This window comes from Camelus ferus, chromosome 6, assembly GCF_009834535.1.
Source record: "Camelus ferus isolate YT-003-E chromosome 6, BCGSAC_Cfer_1.0, whole genome shotgun sequence".
Lineage (NCBI taxonomy): Eukaryota > Metazoa > Chordata > Mammalia > Artiodactyla > Camelidae > Camelus > Camelus ferus.
In genome coordinates this window covers 89463740-89484326 of record NC_045701.1, presented here as the reverse complement: position 1 = coordinate 89484326, position 20587 = coordinate 89463740, and the positions used below count along the sequence as shown (strand labels likewise).

The following is a 20587-nucleotide window of genomic DNA, read 5'->3' as shown; positions in this document are numbered from 1 at the left end:
GGCATGTAAGTACTGGCTGAGTCCACTAGGAGGCTCAGAATCAGGGCAGTTTCTAAAATTTTGGAAGGGTGGCAAGAAAAAGCACTTTAAAAGCTTTAGTGCTTTGAAACGCTTTCTCACCCGACCCCAAAGCAGAGGCCCCTCTGCAGCCTCCTGGGGGTGGGGGGCCCACAATCCCCTGAAATCACAGGCAAACGTGTGTGTGTGTGGGGGGGCCTCTGGTGGGAGAGGGGGCCACAGCTTCCCTCGGCTTTCCCCGAGGTCCACAATGGGAAGGAAGGACCCCAGCCTCAGGGTTTACTTTCGAGTTTTGGCTTCCTTCTTGCTAAGTCATTAGAAGCTGACAGGTGCAGCCGAGAGCGACGCTGGGCATGTTGCGGGGGAAACACGGACAACCAGCCTCTTTCCCACGGCCTGAGCGAGCACAAGCCAGGCTGGTGGGCACTTACCTCCCAGTCAGTGTTCCAACTGCAACCACAGACCCTGAAGGATGAAAACCAGAAGACTGAGCTGGATCCTAAAACATTGTAAAGGAAGTGTAAATTGATGGCCAGACATAGCGCTGCCGCACACAACACACACAAGCACAGCCCTAGTCCCGCAGGACCACGTGGCCCCATTAAAAAAAACCCTCTCTTCTCTCCAGAGAGGAAAGTGTTTTCCTACTTCGATGAAGGTCATGCCTCAATAATGCTAAACTGTTATCCTTTTATAATTTATCTCTTCCTGCCTTATGTCCTTCCACAGCCACTGTAATCAGATGAATTAGAGGACAGGTCAACAAAGACACGCTCTTCCTCCAAGCCTTGGGAGCCCCGCTGGTGGACCCCCATTCCGAAAGGCGAGCTTGTGCCCCGTCTGTCTGGAAGTACAACCACCGCACCCAATTCCATCAGGTCGGTACTGGATGAGCGCCCCCCACTGGGTGCAAGACACCACGACAGCCCCAGGCGGATCTCGGGATGCGTAAGGCACGTTCCACGTTTGGGATGGACGTGCTCGCTACTAACTCTGATACAAGATGGACACGACTGATGGAAGGAGGTAAAACAAGCCGGAGAGGGAGGGTTAGGTGCAGTCGGGTGGGGAGGCGGGTGCTGGGAGCCTGTGACTCGGGCCTCCTGATGCAGGGAGAATCACCAGCGGTGAAGGTGGAAGTGGACGCACCAGTATTTTGGGGGATCAGGTGTTAAGGGGACAATGGTTCGATCACGGAGGTAAATGCAGTCTGGGGCCTATTTGAGGAATGGCAGGTGGAGTCCGTGGGTTTACAGGGCGGAACGTGCGGCGTGGGGAACTGGGGATGGTGCTAGGAAAGGGCACTGCGTCGCCAAGTCCTGGATTGTGATCACTACAAGAAACATGGTGACACTGACTTCTTCCTTGCACTAAGAAGGGTGACATGACTGTCTGTGTTTTAGATAGAAGATCACCTGGTAGGGGGCTTAGGATGAACTGAGTGAGAAGATTCATCACAGGAAGACCAAGAAAACAGCAGCATTGGGAACGGAAACAGGAGGGGGCACTGAGATACCACTGGGTGAGCTGACAAAGGAAGAGATGGGAGGGAAAGCCTTCTCAGGCGCTGGTTACATCACTGCCACGCTTTTCCAAAGTGGGAGCTGTAATTAAGTGCAGGGCCGCCACCGATGCACAGAGAGAAATCACGTGCACTTGAAGCTTTACTGTGCAATTCATCCGAGGCTCGTAACATTTCTGAGATGAAGATACTGAGGTATGAGGAGGGTAAGTGCTTCTGTCCAGTCACGTGGCCAGTGGGTAAAGGAGCCAGGACTTCACTGCAGATCCTTTTGGTGTCTGCTTTGGTGCCCCTGCCCTTGTGTTGGGCTGAGTGGGTTAACGGTCTGGTTACGGAGTAACTGGCTTTGCCTTCGGCTGGGCTGCTGTGTGGACCGAGGCAGCAGGGAAGGCTGCCCTCCTGGGTCAGCTCTGTGCCAACCCCTCACGTGTTCCCCACCCCATCTGTCCCTCTGAGCCCCAGCCAGGGGACAGGTGCAACGTAGGACATCACTTCCCACAGCCCTGCCCTGCCACCTTGGGCCACTCGCAATCTTTCCTCGGGCGGCGGTGTCATCCCCAGGCCCTGTCATCTTAGCGCCCAGCTCCACCAGTGGCCGGCCAGCTCCAGTCTCTTGCACACCTTCTCCAAAAGCGAAGGGCAGGAGGACTGAAACATGGACCCAGCACATCGGGAAATGCTGGCAGCTCTCCGGGGGCTGAAAGGAGGACGTGTGGGGTCTGCGGAGGGGCTACCCTCGGCCCAGGACTGTACATATCAGTAAGGGTGCAGGCAACATGGGATGTGCTTTGGACTCACTACCAAAGACCCTGGGTGATGCACGGAAGACCCTGGCTTTGGGAGTCAGACTGAGCTGGGTGTAAACACTTGCTCCATCACGGACTCAGTGACCTTGGTGAACTATTTGACGTCTCTGAGCTTCAGTGCCCTAACTAATAGAAGCAGGGTAAAAACCTTCGACCTGGGGGGCTGCTGCAGGGATTGAGGATAATATGTGCATAGTGCCCGGAATGCAAACAACGCTCAGTAAAGGCACTGCTGCACGGTATGTAGGGAAAGGGTATTTCAGCACTTGATGTACAAACTGAGTTACTTTTGCAAAGGTCACTGAGTGAGATGCTGACTTTAAACTTCACCTTTACCATCAAACTCAAATTACAAAGGTAAATTGTGGTATGCTTTAGAATAGCTTGTAAATTCTCACTCCAAATGTACCCTATGAAGAGGATGCAGGCTCACAACCAGGCTTTAAGCCAGTGAAGAGACCGCACTCAGGAAACCCAGCAACCAGCCCCGAAAGACTAACTTAAAACACAATAGCAAACTTTAGAATTACACGGATGAGACCACTCAAGGCAATGTTTAAAGTGATGCAATTCGAAGGAGATAAATTAAGTGACGTTTGCTTTGGGACAATTTTATATCACTATCAACCTCATGCAAAAAAAAATAAATCAATGTGTTCCAGATGAATTTTTATAGAAAGAGGGAATATAACGTGACGTCTACCTCTATTATTTTGTCCCAGACGGGCCGGTGACCAACAGCGTCCCAGAGGGTGGCATGCCTGTCATGCCCGCAGGTCAGGAACTGAGGTTTTGAGGCATGGATGGCCAGTCCCCAGAGCTCGTCCGTGTGCCCCTACAAAGAAGCCAGACAAACGGGAGCTCTGAAATACTGCAGGAGGTGCTCGGGAGCCCTGCAGGACCAGAACCCGGGCTTCCTGCACACTCTGTAACTGCCCGCGTCCACCCCCTTCCTCCCCAACTTCACTTGTGGTACCAACTCAGACTCTGAAGCACAGGAAGGTTAAGAGTCTATGACACAGGAAGGGTCCGCTCTCTGTAACGCTTTATTGTATTCTAACGCCCCGCGAAATGAAAGTGCTTGGTGGGCGGGCTGAGCGGGCACGCACCTGAGTGATGGGGGTGAAGTCCCCTGACAGTGTGCCCTGCAGAACAAAGTTTCTGGTGGTGCCTATCAAGATCACATCGCCTTTGCCCTCGGCCACAGTCCGTATGGGACCAAACTGTTCTGGAATCTGCATTGAGAAGAAAATATTTAAAATGTCATCAGCTTGGGAAGAGGGAGGGGATAGCTCAGTGGTAGAGCGTGTGCTTGGCAAGCACGAGGTCCCAGGTTCAATTCCCAGCTCCTCCATTGAGATAAATAAATAAAAACCCAATCACTCCCCCCAGTAAAATAAAACGTCATTAATTTATTAGCTCCATTATTCAAATGCTTGTTTAGATATCACAATGATTGCTCCCATCGTAGTCACACTTACAAGAATCAGCCAGAGTAAGAAGAAAGCATTTTTTAAGACAAAATAAGAAAATAAGAAATACTGCTTGGTAGTTTATTCTTTACTTGTTTTGATTTCTGACAGCAGAAGCAGGTAAAATTTGGAAAGAACATGTACCATGCTGTAATAAGAGTTTCTTAAAATTTACTGTAACTTAAAAAGATAAATTCTTTGGCGACCTTATTCTATTCAGTTTTGAAATCCATTGCGTATGTTGGTAAATATATGGAATTATCTAAGTGTTCATAAAAATAATTTCAAAATACACCAGCCGAGAACAGTTAGCTGTGACAAAATAAACAGAGGTCCTTGCACATTATAAAAAGGACAAAAACTGCAGCGAGACCCTGGGGTTGCCTGCAGGCCCTGCGGCTGCTGGACGTTAAGGAGCATCCTGTTCTCATATAAACGCGCCACCTCCAGTGTGGTTTCTTAGCACAGATTTGAGAAAAGCTGATGACAAACGATGCTAATGAAGAGGAACTATATACATACTTAGCAACGGTGAGTATCTTCTATAAAACTAGATGAGGCTTCAGAGCATTTGTTGCAGTTATAATTCCATACGGGTACATGTTCAGTCAAATGCTGGTCAAATCTTGTTATAAAAAATGCAACCCCAATTAACATTTCCATGAAAGGAAAGCCATTTCCAAAGCTCTGATGAAGGCCTTCGTTTATTAAGAGCAGTGACAGACATAACCAGATTCTCATTCTGCCAAAACACTGGGCCAAGCCACTCTCTGATGTAACTGTGTTGTGTGCTTCTGACTAAGAAGCTGGAAAAGTCCTAGAAGGTGTCCATCCTACCCTAGAGATGAAGACCCTCAACCTTCATTGATGCCGACCTAGAGATCTGTCTGCTCACAATTTCCTGGAGCCTTGGGGAGAAAACTCAGTGCGTGTGTAGAAGGAACACTGAATTTCTTGTCTCTGGCTCCCACTGGAGTCCAGGGCTGCTAACCAGGTACTAAGGAGGCGAAAGATACACCAAAAGGAGCCAGAGCTCTAGGGAAGGTGTCGCCATGTACAAAGTAGACACTCAATAAATACTAGTTCAAAGTGATAATGTCTCCAAAGTAACATGCTGTAAATTTAAGTGAAAAGAGAAAAAATATTTTAAGGATTAATCAAAATGTGGATAACATTCCCTTGGAAAAGTGAGACTGGTTCTATGATAAAGATACTCCAGATGGCAATGTTGCAGTGTCACATTTTATAAACCGAATTCCATTTTAGTGGTCATACTTAAACCGCCCCCACGATTTTAATAAAATATGACCCCACTTAGTAAAATTTTATCTAAACAATTTTCAAAACTGTAAGCTAAAGACTTCAAACTCACAAGGAAACTGGTCAGCTTAACAGGTTAAGTCTCAAAACGCATGCCAACAGCACTGACCTGCTGTCTTACCTCAGTTTTATGGAGTTTCTGATAGTTTCCGTTCCAAGAAATGAGCTTTCGGTCCTTCCCTCCTCCCGACACCAGCGTGCCGTCCCTTAACATACAAAGTGCAAAAATACCACCCTCGTGGGCCCCTTGAACTGCATAGCTTATTCGATTCGTACCTAAACACACCAAGAAAACCATGCTTAGGACATCAGCAAAAGGCTCACCTCTGGCCACCTCATGTCACTTTTGTTTTAAGATGTGATACTGTCAGTTAGAATATCACTGTAGTGTGAATCTAGAAAGGATCCAATTCCTAGAAGTTCCCAGAGCACCAGACAAGCATGGACTGGATTCCTTTAGAGTTAAGGAAAACATGCTCACACAAAGCACAGTGTACCACCTGCAGCTGAGAACGGGCACCTCGAGCTGATATCCTCGTGAGCTGTGTGTCTCTGGACAAGTGACTTAACTGCTCTGTGTCAGTTTCCCCCTCTGCATTACAGGGCTCCTGTTCATCCCACTGGATTGTTGTAAGGGTGACATGAAAGGATGCTCAGAGCACGAGGCACCCGCAGCAGTAGGGATACTGCAGAGGTCGCCGTGTTAGTCTGAAGTTACACTGACGGGTCTGTTTCCGCCTTCACCCCCACCCAACCTCAAGATCCTTGAGGACAGGGACGGTGCATTTCCCCTTTTTTCCTGGCTCGTGGTTAGCACTCATAAATGCTCACTGAACTTGATGGAATGCATGTCTCTGAGTCACGAGTCCTCCTTACCACACCGTCTGCCCACTGACAGCGGGGGATTCAGACCTGCCTCATCTTACGCAGTGTCCAGCAGGCTGCCATTAATACAGTCAGAAATCAGTCTCGTCTGCTAAGCGCTACGTGAACCAGAAAAGTGAAATACTCCAGAGCTAACTAAACGTCACAGACAACTTCATCATTACAGGCTGTTATCATTTCTCCTAACAAAACTATTCATTCCTTTATAATGTCTTGGGCTTAAAATGCCTTTTAGAGTGACAGACATCAACAGCCAACTAGTCTTGTTTTCCTCTTGTCCCAAGTCACACACGCACACATGCATGTATGTACCCATGTAACCTGGAATCTAAAGTAGTGAGCCTGAAAATAACATTAACAGACAGTCCTTACGGAAGCCACATTTGGCTTCTTACTTACAACATCACCAAAAATGTCTTTTTTGGGAGCAATCACTTGTTACCTTTTCCCCATACGAGGATGTTGCCACCTGAATCTCCAGTGATGGTGTCACCATTTTCAGAAAAGGTCACACAGAGGACAAACTTTGGCTTTTCTTGCTTCTGCAGAATGTTTAAATAAGAATATACAAATGTTATATATATTATTAATACAAATAAAAGGATGTCTTGATTAAATGTGTTTAACATCCAGGATTGCAGTCACCCCAAGCGGGACAGGGTCATCTTCTGCCGCTGCACCGTGTACCTTCCATTCTCATCCACCGTTACATAACTTATGCCCTGAGATTGTATCTAAGACAAAGAGATTTCTGATACTTAAAAGGTTGCAGACAGTTTGAGCAGAGGAGGGTGTTGGAGGGGCTCAGGGGCTGTGTTGTCATGACTACGGTCTGAAGGTCCTGGCGCCAGGATAAAGCAGTCCTGACACTCAGCCTCTGGGCCGTGGCGGCAAAAGGCCCCACAGGGCAGCAGGTGTCACCCGCAGCTCTCACAAAGTCCCCAGATGGTGAGACTAAACAGCACAGAGAGTGTCCATCACTCCCTGCAAAGTCTCACTGTGGTCTCCTGGTCAACTAGCATGCCACCGCCATAGTGGCCCCGGCCAATGGGCATCCTCTCCTGGCACTTCTCCCTGTGTTGGTCCTTCCTCCTCAGCATCACTAGTGTTATCTGCGAGACACAAGGGGCTCCCCAATCGCGCCAGGGATCTCCAGGAATAGTCTTTATCACTACACCCCCATGTTTGTGAATTAAAACAAATTCTAAGACTGGGAAGCCTCAAAGCTTCCTTAAAAGCTGGGCGATTACAAGTACCATCGGTGAAAAATAAAACAACCAGTGCAATTTAACCATACCTCGAATAATCCCTGTTTCTTAATAAGGGAGCTTCCTTCTAGCGTCCAAAAATAGAGGTGCGATTTCCCACAGGTAACGATTATATTGGTGTCCGTGGGGTGGAAATCCGCAGCAAATACAGCTTCATTGGAACACTTTGAGCAAAAATAGGAGAATCAAATGTCTCAACTCTTAAGATACTTAAGAAAATAAACAGAATCTGAACCACAAATAAATAACTCGTCAAGGTAAGCATGAGGCCTCTTGATATTTCCCCCATGGATTCATGTTCTGTGAACACGAAGCTTGTGCCCACACTTCTCCCCCTCGTCTGCCTCCCCTACCACTCTGGGTCCCGAGGACAGGACCACGGAGCCTCCCTTTGGTGCGGGGCTCTCCCAGGACCTGGTGCAGGGCAGGCACGTGGGGTGCTCTGGCTTAAAGGAGCCGCTGGGGACTTCAGAACCTCAGGCCTCACTATACATAAAAATAGGAAAAAAACAAATTTCTTCTGTATAGCACAGGGAGCTATATTCAGTATCTTGTAATAACCTTTAATGAAAATGAACATATGTATGTGTATGCATGACTGGGACATTATGCTGTACACCAGAAATGGACAAACTGTAACTGACTGTACTTCAATTAAAAAAACCCAAAAACCTCAGGCCTCATCCCCATCTAGTGACTGACTGGAAGGGCCCTGGAGTCTGGATTTTACACAGCTCCATCACTTGGGCCAGCTTTGGCCGCCCTGCCTGCCCTGGGAGTCCCTCCTGGTTTTAATCCCCAGGACTCTGCCGGTGGTTCAGTGACCAAGACCGAGTCCAGCAGGGGCTGTGGTTCTCTGGGTTCACCACCCTCGCCCTGTTCTCTTCATTTCCAGGACTTCACCCTGGTCCAATAAATCTGACTCTGCTTGCTCCTTCTGCTCGATAATTCAGTTCTACATTCTTACACCGGGAATAACTTGCTCTGATTACTTCCAATCTAGCGACAAAGCAAGAACTTAAGCACCTGAGCAGAACATTAGGCGGCGCAGCTACAGCACGAGTATAGGTGTATTCGTGCCTGACTACAGCACAGGAACCCCCCCCCCACCAAAGATGGAAAGCTATGTAAGTCAGGTGCTGTAACAGTGGTCCCAATGCTAGGTCAGCAGGGTGATCCAACGGTCATCCCAGTGTTAGGACAATAAGGTGATCCAAGGTAAACAGAGGCCAGGATGAGAAATCTGAAGTCAATCCTACAAATGTAGATCCGATCCTGGTTTTAGCAGGAGGAAAGCATAAGGAAACTCAAGGGAAGTTCATCAACATGTCGGCAAGTGCTTTCGAACTGGCATGTTTTCTGGATATAAGCCCACGAGTGGGGTTGCTGGATCATAGGGTAAGTCTACTTTTAGTCTTTTGAAGAATCTCCACACTGTTTTCCATAACGGCTGCACCAAACTGCATTCCCACCAGCAGTGTAGGAGGGGTCCCCTTTCTCCACACCCTCTCCAGCATTTGTTGTTTGTGGACTTTTGAATGGTGGCCGTTCTGACTGGTGTGAGGTGGTACCTCCTTGCGGTTCTGATTTGTGTTTCTCTCATGATTAGTGGTATCAAGCATCTTCTCAAGTGCCGATTGGCCATCTGGATGTCCTCACTGGAGAATAGCTTGTTTAGGTCTTCTGCTCAGTTTTGATCGGGTTGTTTGCTTTTTTGTTGAGTTGTGTGAGCTGTTTGTGTATTCTGGAAGTTAAGCCCTTGTCAGTTGCACTGTTTGCAAATATTTTCTCCCATTCCATAGGGTGTTGTTTTGTTTATGGTTTCCTTTGCTGTGCAAAAGCTTGTAAGTTTAATTAGGTCCCATTTGTTTATTTTTGCTTTTACTTCTATTGCGTTGGTAGACTGACCTAAGAAAACATTGCTACTAATATATAATATATAATATATAATATATAATATATAATATATATATATACACACACATACATACATACACACATATATACACATGACTGAATCACTACGTTATACACCTGAAACTAACACAACATTGTAAATTAACTACACTTCAATTAAAAAAAAACTGTTGGGAGTTCCTATGGGCACGGCTGCAGGAAGAGCCCCACTGGGAGGACCAGGATCTTCCCAAGTCCACTCAGCTCTGGACGACCCTGCGCTGACCTCTCCTGCCCCTCTCCCTCAGCCTGCTCCCTGCCCGGCCTTCCCACTGGGCAGCGGCCACATCTCACTCATCACCACACCTCCACTGCCTCCTCGGCAGTGCGGTGCACAGGGGACACCTGGCATTTCTGGATGACAGAAAGAAAGCAAACAAATGGACGATGGAATGAATTAAAAGGGCCATGGAGGTGAAATGAGGAAGAAAACCTTAGAGACACTGAGATGAGAAGGAGGAATCCTGTAGGGACTTGGGAAGAGGGGAGGGGGTGGGGGCCCGGGGGCTTCTCCGTGATGGAGTCCTGCCTGAAAGCCAGGGTGGGAACAGAGCCCACCACCCAGGAGCCGGAGGAGAAGGTTCCATGTGGGAAAGCAACAAGGCAGCCTGACATCAGGCTTGGAGAGAGACCTTGACGTCCGCCAGCCTCTCCTCCTTCTGCCAGTCCCACACGGACAGCACGTGGTCGTTGGAGTCATCCACGGCACAGAGGTTGCTGCCTCCATTCTGGAAAAAAAAAAAAAGTATTCACAGCAAGGCTGCATTTGAGAATAAAATAGGTGGAGCATGATTAAAAATGAACATCACTTTTAACATCGAGTCTGTGACATTTTCATTAAAGAATATTTACTCACTCCTTTTGAGACCTGCTTGGGCAGACAGGGGGGAGCAGGTGCACATGGGGTGACGAAGGGACAGGGGAGGAGGGAAGGGTCGGGGGCTCTTCACCACTGGTTCCATTAAAACCAGCTTCCCCAGGACTGCAGAGCGCTTGCCCTGGAGGAGACACTCTGCTGCTCGCAGGGCGCAGGTCTGCACTGAGTGTGGACAGGGTTATGGAGAGGTCGTGCAAGGAGAGAAGGCAATGGGGGTGAGGAGTGTGGAGTACTGATGTGAACAGGTGCATGTTCCTGAACTGGCTGATGAAGTGTTTAAAGGGTGGACCTGTGGAACGGGCACATCCTGGGGAGGCCTGGGAGACCATGGGGCTTAAGGACAGGCAGCGAGCCAGCCCACCTGGGGGTGGCACAGACAGGCTGGAGCCACCTTGGGGCGGGGAGCAGGGGACACTCAAGGCCAGAGCAGGCAAGACTGCCTCCAGGAGCCTGAAGACAGTGTGGCTGCAGGGCCTCCTCTCATCACCATGGAAACGTCTGATTGAAGTGTGTGACACCGAGGGAACATGTGTGACCTCTGAATGAGGGGACCTGGGAAGCAGGAAGGTTTCAGAGCCCAAATCTGCACACACCTGGGCAGGCATGGGCGTGCTAACTCTCTCCCTCTTCAACCTTGAGCTGATTCTCTCCCGGCTACAGACAACCCTGCAACACCCCACACGGCTCCTACTTACAGATTTTGAGAAAGCAATGCAGGTGACGGCTCGGTCAAAAAACCCGATTCCGATGACATGCAGTGTATTCAACGTCACAGAATCCCAGATGCGCACATGTGGGGGCAATTGCTGCTTAGAAAAAAAACGTAGTCACCGATTGTGCCAGGGGTACAGATTTACCTTTACCTTGAAGCTACGAGATTACTTCAATTTTGTTGAAAGAAGTTTTTTTTCTCCTTTGCATTTGAAGACTCTGCCTTTTAACATAAAGAAAACATTCCCACTGTCTTCAGGAGGTCATGGCCCCTGTGGCCAATTTAACTTTAGAAGAGGTTTACCAAGTTGTAAATTTTGAATAGCCCATTCTTGACAACTGTTCCACAGGAACTGATTCTCTCATTTGTACATCTAATGCGTCTGAATCTTAAAAATGAAAAATGACAAAGAAAATGGAATCTGATATGAGGGCTATTCTTTTAAAGTCTGCATTGTTACTAAGGCGGAAGCATGCTTAAATTCACCACGATGGTCACCACCAAGCGGTATTAAGAGCTTAACATTCTTGGGCCCCATAGGAAACTGATTATACACAAATAAAAACTTAGAGCTTTCATAAGTAGTTCAAACCCTCTCACTTGTGTTCCTAGATTATTTATCCAATTTTTCTCTTCCTTAATAAAAGAAAGCACTACAGAACAACCAGCAGATTTATCAAGAAAATCCAGCACTGCACCCGGCGAACGGGTGAACAGGTTCTAGTCTGGACTTGCTTCTAAGGAACTGGGTGTCTGCAGACAGTCACTTGGCCTCTCTGGACTTCTCCACAAGTAACTGGAAAGGAACGGCTCAGAGAGCTGTAACATTTTCTCTGGCTCTGAAGTTTTGATTCAGTTTTAAGGCCAGAAACTGAAATACATGATTAATCCACTAGAGGGAGGAACAAATGATTTACTACTAATAGAATTTTTAAAGGTCATTTAACACTTAAAAATAGCTGAAGACCCAGCTCCATGGGCATTTACAGAATAGTGGTCTGATTTCCATTGTTCCTCGTACCTCTTCCCAAGCGTAGGATTTTAATGGAAAATAGCCTAAACAGTTAAAATTTGATGTTATTAAAATATTTTTTAAAAATTTTTAAAATTTATTTTAAAATGGGGGGAGGATTAAGTTTAATTATTTATTTATTTCAACGGAGAGACTGGGGACTGAACCCAGGACCTTGTGCATGCGAAGTGCACACTTGACCACTGAGCTACACCCTCCCCCACATGAAAACATTTCTGAAAAAAAACAGTAGCACTCGTGTCTTCTGGAAGAAACATGGGAATAAAAATGGAACTCCTTAGTAATGGGTTTCAGGTCACCCACTGTGCAGTGATAAGCTGTATAAAAGCAGGTGTCAGAAGAGCTACAAGACGTCCCAGATAAGACACGACACTGACCGCAGAGTGTGGTGAGTGAGGGACTGGGAGCCAGGTCTGAACTGTGCTATTTGTCCAGTTCTACTAGCTTCTTCTCTGATTCCTTAAAATATAAAGTGAATTCTTGCTGAAGGGCTTCTAAAATGTGTGCTTCTGGCAGCCCTGGTAGATTACACACAGACACAAACTCCATGGGCTGAAGTCATGATTACAGGGGAGACACAGCAGAGGGTGCCTGAAATTCACTGAGGATGCAAAATGCCTCATATTCAACTGACTATTTATGATTTTAATTTTACTTATGAAATGTATACTTAAGATTTTCATGTTTATCACATCTACATAAGTATCTTAAGAATTAATAAATTCTTAGGCAAGAACAATGCTATTTAAAAATGAGCTGAAATTAAGGTGCCCTCAAGGGCTTTTAAAGGTCACTGTAATAATTCTAATTTGCAATGAAAATTCAAATAAGAGGTTAAGAAGTGTTTAGACACTATATCGAAGCACGCTTATTCATCAGCAAAATGTTTTAAGAAAATTATTTGGAGTTACGAGTTTGTTACAAAAATATGAAAAGATAACATAACTCACTTTTCCATCCTTAGATGTGCCTGCGACTTGTCCTGTGGCTATTGTGATCCTATCAGGATGAACTGCAAGGCTAAGAAAAAATATTGATAAAACATCTACTTAAAGGTAAGCTTTACTTTCCTCCTGATCAAATATAATCTGGTCAAAACTTTAAATGTAAGAAATATACAGTGCCTAACTTCTTACAGACTCATGACAAATTCCCTGAGCACCCCAATGACCTTAGGCAATTAGCGCCTATTTCATTTTACCTTAATTCCTTTATCTTTAGAGAATTTTCAAACTCAAGGAAAAAGCATCCTCTGCTTGAGAAATGCCACTTCAATCTCAGAACCACTTAATCAGCATACAATCCTTATTAAGAAGTCATTTTGCATGTATCAGACAGCAAAGGCCTTCTCTTTTCCCAACAGGAGTTTTGTAACTGACCAGGGACTGAGGACACATAAATCCACCTATTCATCCATCCATCTTTCCAAGATACATAAAATTGCTACCGAAAGTGTAAATGAACTACAAGGATAGCAGACCCGGCCACAAACATGAAAACAAAACACTTTTATTAAGAATAATGACCCAAATTAGAAGCCATTAGCACGGGACGTACTAAGAACGTCTCCAGATAGGGGCCTGTTAGAGGTATCTGTGTAGGTAACATGGTTGGTTAGGATGATGCGTTATAAACACAGAAAACTCTCCATTGCCTTGGAGAACCAGGTAGCTCGCAGACAGCCCAGAACACAGAGAAGAGCTCCTCCCAAAGGTCGGACTTTCTTCCATCCCTGTCCTCTTTAGTGGCATCCTGTTACTGAACTCCTTCTGCTCATGCTCTTTCCACACGTGGCACAGGAATCAGGTTTGAGGGCTCACCACTTCACGTCGTCATTATGGCCGGCGTAGTGCCTCTGCAGCTGCTCCTCCACGTTGTACAGCACGACCACCGACGCGATGAAATAGACCGTCTCGCCCGTCGGGAGCAAGTACAGGTTACTACGGCAGTCTCGGCCCCTGTACCCGTAGCTTCGCGTATGTCAAGATAAAACCTTTTTTTTCTTTAAGAGCTAACAAAACATCAACTTTATACAACCGGCACAGGCAATCAAATTCTACAGGACTATTACCATCACGTCCACTAATTTAAAGACTAAACTGTAAAGGCTCAGTGCCAAATATATCCGACCCCCTAAAAGAGGCAGGCAGTGAAGTTGGAAACAGTCACTGATTTAATGTGAATACATATTTTTAACAATACAAAGGTGTGGTTTTATGTTTAGAAAGTATGTGTTATCTTACGAAAGCTGAATTTTTCGGCTTGATTAAAAACAGCCATCTGTGGTTTTATTTACTAACAGTAACTGGATCAGACGTCTCTGAGCTGACCAGGAGGTGAATGAACTCTTTTCAGTTTACTCAGTCAATCATGGATCTGGGAATCAACAGCTAAGGGCCAAATTTCTCAGCTGAACTGTTGAAAGTTTACGTGGATGCCTGGTTCCCTACCTAGTCTGCCTTTAAGTATCTCCCCAGCCCGGTCTTCTGAAAGGCTGATGACCACGACACTCTGCTAAGTGGGCCTCTAGAATTAAAACCACTTAAAGTTGTGCTTTGGCACTAATTGCACAGGAATACTGGGATATTCTGCTCAGCTTTTTTCTCTTTCCTATTTACTGTCTCTCTTGTGTACCATTTCTTTCTATTTTTTTTCTTTTCTTTTTTCAAAGGAGGTACTGGGAATTGAACCCAAGACCTCTTGCGTGCTAAGCATGTGCCCAACCACTGAGGCCTTCTCCACTCCATGCCATTTCTTTCTGGCTATCACACTGGCGGCTGAGATCTCCTGAACTACATACAGGTGGTGGTCTATTGTGTGTTCACACGCCCTCTTGAATCTCTGAACTTTTACAAGAGAGGGCTTGACTCTGGGGACTGGAATCAGATGGAGCAACAGGGCTTTACCGCCTGTCATCTTTCAGCCCCGAGACACACCCTTACAATACAGGGCCTGGGGCTGCCATCACTTTAAGGCTTAAGGAGAGAGACTCAGTCTGGTTCTAGAATCACGATCGGGAGATTAGCTGAATCCCTATTATAGCTGGTGGCTTTTGTAGCCTGTTTGGAAAACAAAATATATTTGATGACATTACATGACTATATTGTTTCCAATATTAAGCAGCCTAAGGTTATAAATCTCATTTCGAGAAAAAAACTTTGAGTCTTGATGTTCCTTACATTTTGAAGTATTTAAAAAGAAATTGAAAGATATTAATAGTTGACTTTTATACATCTCAGTTATAAGTCAATTATGAACTTATGATTTATTGTAACCTTGGAGCTAAATCTTTTACTTAACGTATTTTTCTACATTATAAAAATACTCATAAAAGATACAAACTACATATACATACGCATATATATATCAATAAAAGGTAAAAAAAAATTAGGTTTTCCTTGCCCCAACCATTCCCAGCTCCTTGGGGATAATTACCTGTTAAGATTTTAGCATGTATACTTCCAAACTGTGAAAACTATTTCAGAGCAAAACATTGCTTGAATCTGGGCATGAAAAACCACCATTTATTTGGAGCAAATTCCACTGTTTACATCTTCTAAAATATGAGTAGGGGTAGGCTGAACCAGTATGTTTTGAATAACGTGTTCCAGATTTAATTAAACCAATTTAAACAATTATTAAAGAAGTGAATCACTTCAATTACTCGTGTCAAAATAGATTCCAAAATGGATGCAGGTAAATGCTTATGACATCAGAATCTGAAAAAAAATTTTAAATGCATAAATTTGGGGGTAGAAATTTAGGTACAGAGATAATTCTAAAAAAACTTCCAAAGAATATGATTTCATAATTTCAAATAGTCATTCTTCAAACTGAAATGACAGCAGCTTCAATTTAAACCAGCTTCTTATAGTTTGTGCTCAGGGCTCTGCATTAAACTGGCACTCAATAAATACTTGAGGGTGAAGAAAGGATTTTTGCTCTTTGTCTTAAAGTCCACATGGACTGGAAGGTGGCCTCTGCGGGCACCTAAAGTAACATAAAACAGTAAAATAAAGTAAAAGTGAAAAACAAGTACCGTAAAATAAAATAAAAAACCAGCACTTGATTCACCCTCTTTCACAGGCTCTATTTTCTTGCCTTTCAATTTATTCTCCTTGGAAGCTCATTCACTTTCCCAAACCTCATGCTACAAAGGCTCCAGCAACCTTTTGTCAAAAATGCTAAAAAAAAAAAAAAAGAAAAGAAAAAAAAAAAAAAAGCTAGTCACAAGGTTGACTCAGATTTTTGTGGCCTTGATTTTGGGGGAGCTTCTTCTTTTTTCTTTTTTTAAAGCAGTAGTATGTCTACGCCGTATGTGCATTTAATTTAAGCCATTGTGTTCCTTTCACTCAGTACTGCGTTCATCCTCACGTCCCTCCTTCAGTGAGTGAGTGTTCATCCTGAAGTCAGGCTCCCCAGGTTGGCCAAGTCCCTGTGTGGGGGAGGGGGAAGCCTAGTCCTTCCTGCCAGGGCCTCCCTCTGTCTTCCTTTGGGTTTAAGAACGTTTTGCCAGTGCAGCTGAGTTTTATGAACTTCAGCAAAGGCATTCATCGACTGACCGCTCGGTGTAAGACAATCCATGGATAAAGGATACACCCATTCCAGCTTAAGTCTCCTGGTTGGCAGTTCTACTTTTGCTTCCAAGTTGTAAGAGTCCACTTGCTCTTTGGGCATGTACATGGTAACCGGGCGTCCACGAAGGAACATTTTTACGTATCCTTCTTCTATGAAAAGAACACAGACGTCAGTAAGACACCTCAGCGCCAGGGTACCTGGGAAAAAAGTTAGCCTCTAGCCTTTCAATATGAAAGTGAAAACTTTTGCCCTGTATAGCATTTCTGGTTAAAGTCCCACGGAAAACTAACTAAAACACAAAGAACAGTTTGAAACAAAAATTCCATCTTGTTTGCTTTTGACATTCTGCTTATGTAAGTGCATGAAAAATGTAAGAAATAGTAAAAAGCAGGAAGGAACTAGATTCCACCAATAATTTTCCAGGAGAGACTTTAGTGCTTACATTTTCTTTATCTTTAGGAGGGGGAAAAATGCCACCCCAAGAAATTACAGCTAACACAAGAAATCCACTTACATTTTTTATTGAGTTCACTGTATATACAATTTCAGTATCAAAATTCATAAAATATCTTTCGATATTTAAATTAGTTCATTATATCACAATGTAAAATGTGTCTTTGTGCAGCTTTTACATTGGACAATTTTTTCAAGTGCAAAGAACACAAAATCAGCAGAAGTCCGTGCTAGGATGCATGCAGAAGGGAAAATGCTCAAAGAAAAGCTAGAAACGGAAAACAAAAGAACAAAGACCCATTAGAGAGAGAAACGGGGAAATAAACCTTTCGAGAGCAAACATTTTTATAACAGAGTAACTTCTGATGTTTTAGTAAATTATAGGGATAAAGGTTAAATCCAATAATATAGTGACCTGGGGCCACTCCTGGACTTTTAAAAAGAAACGACTTAGGGTTTTCTGGCTACAGTTTTAGGATAGAATAAGACCAAAGAAAATGTCTTGTGAGCTCTGATGAATTCTGTTCTGATTCAGAACTCACTGCATTTTGATGCTTCACTGCAGATCAAAGGACTGGGTCTTAATGGCATTTAAATTGGGCAGTTGGGACCAGGGACATCTGCACATAACTCAACAGAAAAATCATCCGTAGAGAGGAAATTGGTGAGGAAGTCATAAAATAATTACAGTACCATAAGCAGCACATTTTCAAATTAGTTTTCAAGACTCATTCCTAGGGATTTTCAAACAATGCCACATGCAACGTTGTCTAAAAATTGAGAGGCCATCCCAGTTTTGTGCTATTGTGTGCGTGCAAATCAAGTCCGAAATGCATGCACGTGATACACACTTCACTCTGCACGTTAAGTTTGACTTTTAAGTAAAAAGCAACACACACTCACTCCTGCACACAGTGTGACAGGCACTGTGTTCCACGATCCCCTGTCAGAATGACTGTCACTGGGACCTGCCCCCAGCACTGCAGGTGTTCTTATTGCCCCACTAGGGCACCTTACACAGTGCTGCCAAACCCATCCTTCCTCCAGGCAGATCCTGCAGGATCCAAAGCTCTCACTGCCCTGCCCTGCTCTCCCCCTGAGAGACTTTAACTGACCACTGGGACCCCCCACCCACATGGCTCCTCCTCTCCGCCACCTACACAGCTACCCTGCTCAGTGCCTCTCCCCATGCTCTTCTCCTCGCCTGACCTCTTCCTTCCTTAATCCTTCAACCAAGTCTCAGCTCATCAGATGCTGTGGCTAACCACAACTGAAACCCCTAAAAGCACCAACAGAAGAGGGGCAGAGAGGGGCAGGGGTGACAGCTTGAAGTTACATGACAAGTGATTCCATGAATTCTCTTTGTAACTGAGGAATCACAGAATGCAGATCCAGAAGAAAGAGGACATGACGCCATCCCACACCACACACAACAAGCCGAGTGCGGGTGCGTGTAATGAATGCACGTGATCGATCTGCTTGAGTACTGCTGTCACGCGCCGGTTAGGATGCCCTTGGGATTGAGGTTTACTGACTGTGCGGTTCTAAAGCACAGGACTCGGCAAAAACCAAAACCAAAAACCAAAAAACCCCAACAACAACAACAACAACAAAAGAACCCCAAACGCTGGAATTAGTCTTGGCCCTATTTTGTCATTCTACATCTAAATTCTAAACTCAGCAAGGGAAAGCAATTAAAAAAATTTTTTTTTCCAGGCATGTTAGGATAGCAGCACACAACCACCAAACCCCAAGGTGCTCGGGGGGGAGGCCAGCCGCAGTGCAGGGTGCACACAGTGGGGCATCCCGGGGCTGCCCTATAGCTCTCTTGAGGTTTATACAGATTTTAACAAGGGTTCCTGTAATCAGCCAATAAGCAATCAAGATCCAATTTACAGCTCCTTATTAAAACCCATCCAAGTAAATGCTAAGGGATGTTTTTAACTTCAAATAAATCAAAGTGGGTTGCATCACATTTTCATACAAGGAGGGGATCCGCTGGCCTGTATGAAGAGTTTCCGCAGCCTGGGTCACAGCTTGGCTCAGAGAGCTATGAGGTTTCAGAAATGCCGCCTACCTTTGCAGTGTGTCACCCGGCGCTTCCCTTGGGATTTCGGAGACAGAGACAGAAGTGCTATAAAGAGATGGGGGGGTAGGCACTGCAAGAGTGACCGGCCTGCTTGCCCGGGAGCACTCATGAGCCTCCGTCGGGGATGCTCCCCTGCCCCCTGGCAGAAAAACCTGGACACATTTCAGGGATTCTGACAAATGCACTCGAGACCTAGCTCTGCCGGCTAATGACGATCACATTTTCAGTGGGTACATTTCATGCTTCCTGAAAATGAAATGAATCCTCAAGTACATGCTGATCAATATGCAAGTCTGACTTTCATGTTTCAAGTCTGAATTTAAGGGGAAAAGCTTGCAAAATTAAATGGATTTATTTAGCCAATTACACACCTGTCACTGATTCTGCCTTCTACGGACGGTCTCAAATGAGGTTGCTATGCTAAAAATAGCATCCACCTGATTATAAAATGTGTTAGAAAAGGTATATGGAAAGGTACCTATGAACTGTCAGTGTGCAGTTTAGGAAACCAAAGGCAGGAAAAGAGAAAAAGCTACTTTTTAGACAAAGTTCTACCTTGATGCATCAGAAACTTCCCCTTTCAGAGAAAAGCAAATGTTCATGACCAGAGTCCCACCAGTAAGGAAGGAGGAACAAAGGCAAGGAGTCTTTTACCCTAGAAATTTCACTTCAGTGTAACGGCATTGCACTCTTCCTCTTTACTGATGACGCTTAAGTCGGTTCTAAAGGGGGTAAGTAAAGGCTTTAGTCTCCATGACCACTTTATGGGCGGTCTCTGACGTGAGCCTCCAGACCCCCAGGCGCAGGCTGGCGGGGAGCTCTCAGCCCGCCGGCCCTGCACAGACACCCGTTCTCCCAGCCCAAGTGGCCCCTGAACAACTACTTCTTATTGTCTCTCAAGGTCGGAGGTGAGTGAAGGGCACCAACATTCCATCACCCTTACCTGCGCTGAAGACTGGCTCCTTGGGTTTGCTGTGGGGGCAAAACAAAAACAGTTTTTAAAAGGAGGCTGGGGGTGGGGGTTCATCTCTTTCCTAGAAGACCCCACGCCCGCCAGCTGCAGTAGCTGGTCACACAGATGCTGCAGGAATGATTATGTGCTAAAGAGAAAAACAAAACCACGGAACCACAAAAAGGAACAGCGTAAACAAAATATGGCCCAAACCAGGTGCCAGAGGCTGCAGTCCCAGCTTTATCACCAAAGCTGGGCTTTTTTTTTTTTTTTTTAATGAGAGCAAATAAAGATTTGGAGAAAGAAAATATTTGGTTAATCAAGATGGGAGCAGCCCTGTCTAAATGTGTAAAAAAGATTTGTTTTTCTTTCCCAAGCTTTTCTGGCAGATTTTTTTTTTGAAGAACTTATTTGATACTGGCAAACTCCTGTCACAGGGGCTTCTGGGTGAGAACTTCCAGAGCCCAGCTCCCAGCAGGAATGGCTACCTTGGGGATGTCGAGGGGGCGGGAGGAAGGAGGAAGGAATAAGGGCTACTGGGGCGTGGTCATATCCTGGGACGTGGTGGGGACCCCACTGTGGGCCTCAGCCAGGCTGAGTCCCTGCTTGACTGCCCCTGGGAAACCAGACCCCCACAGCGTTCAAG

General features: G+C 45.4%; 1 protein-coding gene across 4 annotated transcripts in view; it reads right to left on the bottom strand.

The window, feature by feature from the left end:
• EML1 (EMAP like 1) overlaps positions 1 to 20587 on the bottom strand; it is a 166367-nt gene that overhangs the window by 12417 nt on the left and 133363 nt on the right. For 2 of the 4 annotated variants that reach the window (XM_032482618.1, XM_032482615.1), the window contains exons 5-17: positions 19933 to 19961; positions 18978 to 19034; positions 16467 to 16596; positions 13690 to 13839; positions 12820 to 12889; positions 10820 to 10930; positions 9880 to 9975; positions 7321 to 7455; positions 6466 to 6565; positions 5260 to 5414; positions 3456 to 3581; positions 3050 to 3181; positions 450 to 517 (exon numbers count right to left, since the gene is read on the bottom strand). In XM_032482618.1, the coding sequence (XP_032338509.1) occupies positions 450 to 517; positions 3050 to 3181; positions 3456 to 3581; positions 5260 to 5414; positions 6466 to 6565; positions 7321 to 7455; positions 9880 to 9975; positions 10820 to 10930; positions 12820 to 12889; positions 13690 to 13839; positions 16467 to 16596; positions 18978 to 19034; positions 19933 to 19961 (1359 nt within the window). The remainder of the gene's footprint in view (positions 1 to 449; positions 518 to 3049; positions 3182 to 3455; positions 3582 to 5259; positions 5415 to 6465; positions 6566 to 7320; positions 7456 to 9879; positions 9976 to 10819; positions 10931 to 12819; positions 12890 to 13689; positions 13840 to 16466; positions 16597 to 18977; positions 19035 to 19932; positions 19962 to 20587) is intronic. The other 2 variants (XM_032482616.1, XM_032482619.1) reach the window with 2 other exon arrangements.